Source organism: Pongo pygmaeus, chromosome 9 (genome assembly GCF_028885625.2).
Source record: "Pongo pygmaeus isolate AG05252 chromosome 9, NHGRI_mPonPyg2-v2.0_pri, whole genome shotgun sequence".
Taxonomy (NCBI): domain Eukaryota; kingdom Metazoa; phylum Chordata; class Mammalia; order Primates; family Hominidae; genus Pongo; species Pongo pygmaeus.
Window position 1 is genome coordinate 74320205 of NC_072382.2, and position 11377 is coordinate 74331581.

General features: G+C 54.3%; 1 protein-coding gene across 1 annotated transcript in view; it reads left to right on the forward strand.

Moving 5' to 3' along the window:
- ARHGEF17 (Rho guanine nucleotide exchange factor 17) overlaps positions 1 to 4100 on the forward strand; it is a 60814-nt gene extending 56714 nt beyond the window's left edge. The window contains exons 19-21 of the mRNA XM_054440889.2: positions 363 to 537; positions 651 to 920; positions 2589 to 4100. Coding sequence (XP_054296864.2) covers positions 363 to 537; positions 651 to 920; positions 2589 to 2785 — 642 coding nt within the window. The 3' untranslated portion in view covers positions 2786 to 4100. The remainder of the gene's footprint in view (positions 1 to 362; positions 538 to 650; positions 921 to 2588) is intronic.
- The last annotated feature ends 7277 nt before the right edge of the window (positions 4101 to 11377 follow it).

Consider the following 11377-nt stretch of genomic DNA (forward strand, 5'->3'; position numbering starts at 1 on the left):
AGTCCAAAGCCCTGGGTTCAGGCCCCAGCTCTGTGACTGACTTGCTGTGTGACCTTTCCCTTCTAGGCTTCAGCTTCCCCACCTGTCCAGGGGGAGGCCAGTGACTGATTTTAGAACCCTTTAAGCACTGAAGTTCTCTGATCCTTAGATCACTCAAGTTTAATGAGGAAAAAGCACCTCCATTGTAATTCCTGAGAACTAAGTTGGGAGGTGCTGGTGAAACCAAGCTTTGAAAGGTTAATCAGACCAGGGACCAACGCTAGTGTGAGTTGTAAGGGATGGACACTGGTGAAGCTCCAGGCTAGGGTGGGCCAAGGGAGGCAGGCCTGCCAATGACCCATCTTCTTCCCTGCCTTCCCCAGCACATGTTTTACGTGGGTCAGGATTCAAGCCGCAGCGTGGCTTGCATGGTGGACTCCAGCCTGGGTGTGTGGGTGACGTTGAAAGGTAGTGCCCACGTGTGTCTCTACCATCCAGACACCTTTGAGCAGCTGGCAGAAGTAGACGTCACCCCTCCCGTGCACAGGATGCTGGCAGGTACTGACCTCAAACTACCACAGCACCCTCCTTGGAGCCTTTCTGCCCGATCGTAGAGGCGGCTGAGCCAGGGCCAGAATTCAGCCCCAGCTGTGGTCTGTCTCCCACCCCAGGCTCGGATGCCATCATCCGGCAGCACAAGGCTGCCTGTCTGCGAATCACAGCGCTGCTGGTGTGTGAGGAGCTGCTGTGGGTGGGCACCAGTGCTGGTGTCGTCCTCACCATGCCCACCTCGCCCGGTACTGTCAGCTGCCCACGGGCACCACTCAGTCCCACAGGCCTTGGCCAGGGACACACCGGCCACGTCCGCTTCTTGGCTGCAGTCCAGCTGCCAGATGGCTTCAACCTGCTCTGCCCAACCCCACCACCTCCCCCAGACACAGGTGGGTCAGTGCATCATACCCCAAGCCAGGGATCATGGACATTTGGTTTAGGACTCCCCACTATCCTGCCAGAAGAGCTTTCAAGAGGGAGGAAAAGTGTCACACAGAGCTGGAGGTGGCATATATGACAGGAAATAGGCTACGGAAGTCCCCAAATGAAATCTAGGATAGTGTGTGTGTGTGTGTGTGTGTGTGAGTGTGTGTGTGTGCGCGCACGCGCGCGCGCACCTGCATGTGTTGTGTGTATATAAAGTTCTGTCCAGAAAAATGTCATGGGAGACAGGGAGGGAACTATAACCTAAGAGGTAGAATATGTCACAAATAGAATATGTATATAGGAAATATGTCCTGTTATATATATTTCCTATATGCACCAGGAAATAGCACAGAACTAGAAATTATATATAGGACAGGAAGTGGAATCAGGAAGTGATGCACAGAGCAGGAAATAGAAATAGCAACAGGAAACAACATAGAATGGCACTGGCACAGAAAATGGACTGAGAATTAGAAAGTGAAACAGCAGGGTGCCAGGCGCGGTGGCTCACACCTGTAATCCCAGCAATTTGGGAAGATGAGGTGGGAGGATCGCTTGAGCCCAGGAATTCAAGACCAGCCTGGGCAACATGGTGAGACACCATCTCTACAAAAAATACAAAAATTACCCAGGTGTGGTGGCACACACCTGTGGTTCCAGCTGTTCAGGAGGCTGAGCTGAGGTGGGAGACTCACTTGAGCCCAGGGAGGTCGAGGCTGCAGTCAGCAGAGATTGCACCACTGCACTCCAGCCTGGGTAACAGAGCGAGACCCTGTCTCAAAAAAAAATAAAAATAAAAATACAGCCGGGCGTGGTGGCTGACACCTGTAATCCCAGCACTTTGAGAGGTTGAAGGGGGTGGATCACCTGAGGTCAGGAGTTCGAGACCAGCCTGGCCAACATGGTGAAATCCCATCTCTACTAAAAATACAAAAACTAGCTGGGTGTGGTGGTGGGCGCCTGTAATCCCAGCTACTCAGGAGGCTGAAGCAGGAGAATCACTTGAACCAGGGAGGCGGAGGTTGCAGTGAGCCAAGAGTGTGTGCCATTGCACTCCAGCCCGGGCGACAAGAGCGAAATTCTGTCTCAAAAAAAAAAAAGTGAAACAGCAGGAAATGAGGTACATCAGGAGGTCACAATCAGAAAGGTTTTGCTTTGGCAGGACAAGAAATGATATTCCCAAGAGGAAGTGGCCGTGGAAATCAGGAAGCAATAAAGCCTCGGGTCAGGAGTTGTCTGGGTTCACAGAAGACTTACGCTACCTGGGAAAGGGCTGTTGGAAGTAGGAGGCTTATTTAATGCAAGGACATTGCGTGCAGTAATCAAGAGAGAGAGAAAGTGGCATCTTACAGGCCACTTACATTGTAAAAAGAAAAAAATCAGAAGTGGCGTCACCTTGGGAAGTTATGTGACTCCTGACTAGAGATTACAGATGGGACATAAGAAGTCTGGCTGCCAAGAAGTGGGCATTTCTTTTTAAATAAGTTCCTAGCTAACAGAAAGTGGCATTCCCCCATAGGAAGTGTGCACATCTTCCTTCCTATCTTCTGGGGTGTGGGAATTCAGGCCCCGATGGGACAGTGAGGCCTCCATTCACCCCCAGGCTGACAGATCCTCCCCTCTGCCCCCAGGCCCCGAGAAGCTGCCATCACTGGAGCACCGGGACTCCCCTCGGCACCGAGGCCCTGCCCCGGCCAGGCCTAAAATGCTGGTTATCAGTGGAGGTGATGGCTATGAGGACTTCCGGCTCAGCAGTGGGGGCGGCAGCAGCAGTGAGACTGTGGGTCGAGACGACAGCACAAACCACCTCCTCCTGTGGAGGGTGTGACCGTGTCTGCCGTGGCCCAGGACTTGCCCGCCCACCTGCCCTCAGCCTGCTTGCCTCTCCCTAGCCCACACGCAGACTTTGACCAGGAGTGTCCGGCCAGGGGCACACATGTGCCTGCGTGGGCTCTGCCTTGTCTTCGCGGAAGCATTCCTGATGGAACACCCACTGGCCAGCCAGGCCACGGCTTCTCCCGACCCTCTGGCTGCCCCAGTGCTTCCAGTCATGATCGGGTCGGGGACATGTGGGCTGACCAGGACCTCTGACCCTGGAGCTTCTACCAAAGACACAGCTGGGTCTGGACCCCACGGGGCTGGGGAGGGCCATGTGCAATATTTGGAGGGTTTTCTGGAGGGCAGCAGGAAGGCTGGGGAATTCCCCATGTACAGTATTTATGTTCCTTTTTAGATGTGTACCTTCCCAAGCACTTATTTATGCAGTGACCTGGTCACCTGGGGTGGGGGTGATGGTGAGGAAATGACATGAGGAAAAGAAACCTATTCCTGCCCTGGGGACCACCCTGGGACTCTAACCAAGCCTTCCTGGAGGGACCCATGCGCCGCTGAGCCCCATTCCATTCATACAGACACACACGTACGCACACTGCATGTCCAAGGCCGTAAACATTGCCCGTTGACATAAACTTTCCAGGACCCCAGACTGATGGGGCTGCCCTCAGTCCTCTAGATCAAGATGCTGCCTATTAGGGGGCAGTGGTTGCCATCTGGGGACCTGTCAGGCTTTGTCATTTCCCAGTTTTTTGGTGGTGCCTTTAGTGGTTCCCTAATTTGGGAACACTGATGGGGCCTTGGACAGGGCTTTCTCTCAGGTAGGAGAAATGGGCCCGTGACCTCCTCACAGTCGCCCCCAGTCCTTGGCCCTGCTTCCCTGTGTCTCATGCACTGGCACATATGGTCACCTTGGAGGGCAGACCTAGGAGCCCCTCACTCTGACCACTGAATCCGTCTCCATACCCCTTCTGCCAAGGGAAGCTCCTTCAGGAAGGACCCCCCAAAGCTGAGGGGCTGAATGTAGCCTCTTCAACAGAGAAGGCTCCCACTTGAGAGCAGCCTCTGCCTGACCCCCTGGACTGCAGGGAGCCACTCTGACCCTCAGCCCCCTCTCTTCTTCAGCTAAAACTCCAAAGGTTTGGTTTCAGATGGGTTTGTTTTGTTCTGTTTGGTTTTGGTTTTGTTTGGGGTGGGTGGGTCATTGCGGTCTTAGATTATGTTTCTCTTGCTACCAAACAGTCATGTACTAACTCTCTTTGGATGATGAAGTTTAAAGAGTCAATAAATAGAAACACCAGATGACTGCATTGGTGGCCACAGTGGCCTCCTATCAGCAACCTCAGGGCTCAGTCTCCCTGGCCACGTGGGCCTTCCGACATCCACACACTTGGGAAGAAGGGAGGCCTTGGAGACCCAGAAGAGTGCTGGACGGCGAGGTTGCCACGATTCGCTGTGTTACCCTGGGCAGGTGTCTGGGCTGCAGTTTCCTCCTCAGGAAAATAAAGGGGTTGCGCCCGTTCAGTGCTTTGTAACCAGGGTTACATGGTAGAATCCCTTGCGGACGACATGGAAATGTGGAAACATGATACATAACTTATTCACGTATTAATCGAGAGCTTGAGTCAGTGGGCCTGGATGGAGCTTGGGAATCTGAAGCTGACATGCTCCAGGTAAAGAGCCAGGACCCCTGTTGAGCCTGTCTACGGCTCCTCCAGGAAACAATGTTTCCAGCAAAGCCTCAGCTGGAGAACCCTGATGAAGGCCAAGGCCCTGCTCCAACCCCTCTGAAGTCTTTGGAGCAGGGGTAGAATCCAAATCTGTCTGATTTCTGGTCTGAAGAGGTCTGTCATTAAATCAGACACAAGAACGCATAGGCCCAGCAACATGGGGCTATTCTGTGCAAGGACAGAGAGCCCTCCACACCAGAGTGCACCTGCAGAACTAAAGGTGGCCATCACTAGAAGGCATGTCATGCCTCAGCTCTGCTACACGCGTGAACGTTTCCAGCCTAAATGACTGACTTTTGAGTCAGCCCCTGAAGGGGCATGCAAGCTCATGCTCTGCAAACTGGCAGCACACCTCTCAGGGGTCTGCTGGGTCCTCAACACCACAGGACGGGCATGGACCGTCTCCCTGCAGCATCGTTTTACTGGGGCTATCTGGGGAGGAAGGGATTCTGTTAATAAGCACAGATGTATTATGGAGTAGGAGGCATCATTCATGTGGAATTTATAACGAAACAAAGCATTAGAAGGAACACAGGCTTTGAAGCTGGACAGACCTTGTTTGAGATCTTGACTTTGCCGCTAACTAGCTATGTGCCTTTGGGCAAGTTGTATCCCCTCTGAGCCTCCATTTCCTCACGTGTGAAATGAGGCTGATGATCCCTTCCCGAACAGGACTGCTGCTTGGCTTGCAGAGGTCTTTGGATTGCAAGAAAGAGATTCATTGTGCTTGTGAACTAGAAGGGTGCTTATTAGTGAAGATGTGAACTGGCAGCAAGGAGCTGTCACAGGGCACTGTGGCCCAGACATCAGAGCTGCATCTCAGGACATCTGGTCTCTCCACTTGAGTCGCCAGTGCCTCCCACACTGCCAGTCAGTTGCTGTTCCACTGCTTTCCAGCTTCTGCTGCCTCAGGGCCTCTGCCTCCTCCACTCGGAGAACCCTGGGCAGACTTCAGTTTTAGCACAAGATACCCAAGGCCAGATCCTCACCACTTCCCCCACTCAAGTGCCTCAGTAAGAATGGGCTTGGCCCAGCCCACTGTTACTTAGAGGGCCACATTCCAGGGCACTGGCCAGCCTGTGGACAGCCCGGACCCCATCAGCTGTGGGCAGGGAGGCCCTGGAATGAGCATCAGACCCCAGGCTCCCGGCCCAGGGGAGGCTCCTGGAAGGATTAGCTCCTCTGAAGCAGTGGTTCTCAGCCTGGGATGCACATTATAATCATGAGGGCCCAGGCCAATTCCAAACCAATTAAATCTGAACTTTGAGGGTGGGACCCAGGTGTCTATATGTTTTTTAGAAACCTTTAGTTGAAGTATAACATTTATACAAAAAAGGACCTAAAAAAGGACCCAGCGTGATGGGTATTCATAAAGTGAACACACCCAGGTCAAGGAACAGAAAATCTCATCACCCCAGAAGCTCCCCTTAGACCTCCTTCTGGTCTACCCTCCAAGGGTAACCACCACCCTGGCTTCTGACACCATGATCTAGCTTCACCAGCCAAGGTAGAGAACTACTGCTTTAAAGGGAATGACTATGGTTAGCCACTGCGTGGGGGAAAGTGGGGCTTGGGTTTGATGTTAAGAGGGAACAGCAGCCTGGCCAACATGGAGAAACCCCATCTCTACAAAAAATACAAAAGTTAGCCAGGTGTGGTGGCATGCACCTGTGGTCATAGCGACTTGGGAGGCTGAGGCGGAGAATTGCTTTAACCCAGGAGACCAAGGTTGCAGTGAGCCGAGATTACACAGCACTCTCCAGCCTGGGTGACAGAGGGAGACTCTGTCTCAAAAAAAAAAAAAAAAAAAAAAGGAACAGCTCAAACCAAGGCAAGGCAAGGAGGGGTAGAGGAGCCTGGTGCAGGCCCAAGTGGATGGGGAAAGAGGAAAAGGCAGGGGAGCCTAGATTGGGAGCTCCATGAGCGTGGGATTTTGTTCTTTGTTCCATCCCCAGGCCTGCCACAGTGCATGACACACAGTAGATGCTCAGTAAATATTTGTTGAATTAAATCTGGAGAATTCAGGTGAGAACCAACTCTAGGTCTTGAATGCCACGAAACAATAAACCCAGCTTCCACTTAGTGTTTGCTGCAAGCCAGGAGCATGGATCATCTCGAATCCCCACAATGGTCCTGGGAGGTTGATACCATTATTACCCTCCTTTTCAGATGAGGAAACTGAGGTTCAGAGAGGTTAGATGCCTTCCTCAAGGTCACCTACCCACTAACTGATAGAACCTGGAATCTGTCTGCTCAGGTCTCTGTATCTCATGGAAGAGGAGGGCCGGCCTGGTGTGGCTGGAGGACAGGAGAGACAGCCTGAGCACCCAGAGTCACATGTAGTCACTCATGAGGCTGGACTAATGTTCCTTAGACCAGCCCTGGGAAGGGGATCCAGATCCCAGATGAGTGAGGAGAGTCAAAGCCAGAGGCCATCTCCTCTTCAAGGGAGTTCTCCAGGTGGTCCCTTGGGTTAGGGACAGGGGGCAGGGTTTAGCTAGACCATCTATCTTATGGAAAAGATGAGGCACAGAGAGTGACAGGGACTTATCTGAGGTCACACAGAAAGGCAACATTGAGGCTGGGGGTAGCTGGGGAGGAGAGCCCAGGCAGGAAGGTTTCCTGTGGTCAGAAAAGCCAGGAAATTACCCTTAAAGCCAGGGGAGGCAGAAGGCTAGAGGAGCTGGCCTCCAGGGTCCCCGTTACACACCTCAAACCAGCCTCAGCACTGGGCTGGTCCAGAGGGCTTGGAGGAAGCAAGTCTGGCTAAGGCCTTACCTTAAACCTTCTGGGCAGGGCCTGGGGAGGGGATGGGGGACCCCAGGGCCTGAACTCAAGCTCCAGCCCGGCCTCTCGGCACTGTGTGATGCCAGGCAAGTGTCTGTCCTTCCGTAGACCTGGATGACCTCTGTGAGCCCTTCACATCTTCTGCATGCCTGCCAAACACCAAGTCTGTGTCCTCACAGACCTTAAGCCACAGGCCAGGTTGCAGGAAGCGGCAAGGGGAAGTCTATTTTAGGCCCAATTATAGCCAATGAGGAGTCCTGCCTGGCAAAGGCAAGTGAGCCGGCATCCCAAGCTGGGTCAGAGATAGTTTGCTGCATCCCAAGCTGGGTCAGAGGTAGTTTGCTGGGCTGGACTGGGGAGGGAGATAGTGAGCAGGCATCAGGGATAAATCGGGCAGAGCCCCTGCTGCCCAGGGCAAACACTGCACCAAGGGAAGGGAGAGGAGAGAGAGCTCCTGAGCCCAGCGGCCTGGAAGAAGCTGGTGCCCCCGATATGAGGTCTCAGCAGATCCTCATAACACGCTTGGATGGGAGAGTTCTCAGAGAGGTGAAGTCACTTGCCTAAGGTCACACAGCCTGGCAACGGCAGAACTGGGACTTAACCACTATCTATGTGACACCAAAGTGTATATTCTTCCATTTTCCCCTAGATTTCTCTTCTCCGGGCTCCTTAACCTCAGATGCTTCAGCAAGCCACCTGCCCCCGGGGGCTTGGCTCGCACTCCCTAGCTCTTGACCTGCTCGTGTTCTGGGCCCAGAGGGTAACTGGACTGCAAGTCTCACCCTGACAGTCCCCAGGGTCCCCACCAGCCCCACTGTCTGCAGTTCATGGCTCTGGGTTCCTCTCTCAGACTCACCATGGGACCAAGAATACCCCACACCTGCCTCCCTGAGCACCAGTCAGGTGGGCAACAGAACCTGGGATGGATGGAACTGAAAGTGCTGGGCCTCCCATGAGGGAGCCAGTGAGGCAGTCACCAAAGACTTGACACCTCCACCCCAGTGGGATTCTAGACCCAGGCCAGGGTCTGGACCTAAATACAGGTTGAACCTGGTCCTCAGACCCAGACAGCCCCAGCTCAGCTTCTGGCCTGGCCCCAGGCTGAGCCCCATCCTGGCCTCCTAGCCTCAGTTTCTCCTCAGACTGAGCCCACCCTCCCCTGGAGCTAAGACACAAACACAGGACAGCAGCCCACCTTCTTAGGGTTAGGACTTGGCCCGCTGGGAGTTAGCCTAGGGTGGAGCATTGATTTGTGCAATGGCACAATCTTGGCTCACTGCAACCTCCACCTCCCAGGTTCAAGCGGTTCTCCTGCCTCAGCCTCCCAAACAGATAGGATTATAGGCGCCCACCACCGCACCTGGCTAATTTTTTTTTCTTTGTATTTTTAGTGGAGATGGGGTTTCACCATGTTGGCCAGGCTGGTTTCGAACTCCTGACCTCAGGTGATCCGCCCACCTCAGCCTCTCAAAGTGCTGAGATTACAGGCGTGAGCCCCTGCGCCTGGCCTGGAGCATTGAAATTTAAGTCTGAGCCTCCCGTTCCTCCAGGCTTCTACTGTATGTACTTCCTTTTGGAATTCTAGCACAGCCAGCAAGCAGAGTGGCACCCACTACCTTTGGTCCATGACTCCGAGGCAGTCATCTACTCAGACCCCTGCAAACAGCCACACTGTGGTGGCTTTGATCCTGTGGCCCAGGATCCCCACCCCAGGCAAGGCCTGGCTGGGCCATGGCACCTGTACCCCTGCCTCCAGGTCCCCATCACAGCTCGTCCCAGTTTACTGGGACCTTGTGCTGTGTACCTACAATGAGGTGCACACATTCTCTGGGCCCACTTGCCCAGCTGTACCATGTGAAGTTCAACAAGATGGTCTCTGAGGTCCCTGAGCTCAGGGATTCCAGTGCTGACTCCATGGGTTCAGTTGAGATGCCAGGATTTTATAAAGCCTGTGATTCTGAGAGTCCTTTGTTCTCAAGCCTGTGGTTCTCCAAGCTCCATAAAAAGCGAGTCTAAATCTTTCCTGTGGCTTCCACAACTCCTTCCCTGTCTACTCACTGTGGAGCAACCCAGATGCTGGTAGACTCTCAGGGAGGGGCCCACGTCACAGTGGTTTCAGGGTCAGAGCTGGCTGCAGGAGGAGCTGGCCCATCCACCCAGCAGTAAATAATAATTAGGCTCCCTCATAACCTGGGGGTTGCAGGGGAGAGAAGTGTTTGGGCTGTGGCCCTGGGAGACCTACTCTATGGAGCTGCTGCCAGGGCAGCCAGGTAGCCCCCTCCCACAAAGAACTTCAGGCAACATGTCTGGCACCCCAGTTTTCAGATGAGGAAACTGAGTTGGGGGTGGATTTGATGAAAACCTCACAGAGAGCTGGTGGTAGAGAGGGGCCTGTACCCTCTCTGTGATGTCTGATTAATAGCCAGTGCTCCTTAAACAAAATGTATTTCCCCATTTAGTTTATTGATTGCGACAAAGTCTCACTCTCTCACCCAGGCTGGAGTGCAGTGGCACAGTCGCGGCTCACTGCAGCCTCAACTTCCTGGGCTCAGGTGATTCTCCCACATATTTTTGTAGAGACTGGGCTTCATCATGTTGCCCAGGCTGGTCTCGAACTCCTGGGCTAAGCGATCCTCCCAACTCAGCCTCCCAAGGTGCTAGGATTACAGGTGTGACCACTACACCTGGCCTTCCCCATTTGGTTTATTGAATGACACCTGAAATTGCCACCATTTGAACTCTAGAACTTAGAGCTGGGGTGTAGATGGTCCCCTTACAAAGAAAACATTTCCAGGAGTGGAGGGCATTCTGGATGCTCTGGCCTTCCATAGGCTGGGATGTGGGACCCTGGAAGAGCCCCAGCCCTGGAGGTCTCCATTGACATATGAGGGTGCTGATGTCATGATCCTGACATCAATGACCTGTAGCTCCTTATGCCCTTCCCCCACAACCTGGGCATGACCCAGGGAAATGGAAACTCATCCCCTGCTCCCCTCCCCATGCGGTGTCCAGTTCTCCTCCTGGAATCTCCTGGACCCTGGGGACCTGACCTTTCCCGTCTCCTAGCCCCTGGGTTCAGATTCTATGACTGTTTAGAACCCCACCCCCAGCCATCTATCCCCAGCCGACTTATTTACCTTCCTTTCTCCATCTCTGTCATGGGCTGTGATGATCCTGACCCCAGCCAGGCCTCTGGCCCAGCACTTGGCCCTCCCTGGTGTCTCAGTCTCCCATCATCCCTACTTTCCCAGGAGGACCGCCTGAGATCCCCTGAATAGTACTGAGAGGGGGAACGGGCCACTGAGCTGCTCCCTCCAGTCCTGGCACACCCTGTAGCACAACTCCAGGGGACACGATTCGGTGTCGGAATACAGTGTGAATAGTGCCTGGAGTTTGTGATGACTGGCATTGGAAACTGGCAGGGTGCGATGGCTGTAGTAGGGAGGGGGGCACTGAGTCACCTGTCCTGCTGGAGGGAAACTAACTACCCTGGCAGAGAGAAGTGGTGCGGGGAGTGGGGGAGTGGAGGCAGGAAACGCCTCCTGGAGGATTTCACTAGGCCTTGAAGGATGTGCCGAAGCCCACCGTGTGGGCTTCCTTTATAGACTCACCTTCACCAGGCCTTTTCGCCAACTAGGTGAGGGTTTCCAGGGTTGGGCCTAGGCCTCGTCAACAAGGCAAAGTGAGGTTATTCTTCCTGGCTACCAACTGGCAGGAGGAAGATGAGGCCCAGAAAGGGGCAGAGGTGGCTCCAGTTACACTGGCAATGCTGAGAGGACCCAGAGGAGTATCTCAGTCTCCAGTCTCTTTATCTTGCTTCGCACAACCCCTTCTTTCTTGGTTGGGAGCCCTGAAGAGGCGGATGCAAGAGGCCCTCTGGGCCCCGCCGCCCAGTCCCGCGCAGCCCCCTGCAGTTCCCAGGGGCGCGAGAGAGGGCGACGTAGAGCAGCGCCGCCGGGCGGCAGAGCGGCGAGCCCCTCCGCGGCTCGGGGTGAGTCGGACTGGGGGCGCAGCCCGGGCTCTGACGTCGGGGGCGGAGCCGGCGGCCGTGACGCGCGGGGGCGGGTCTG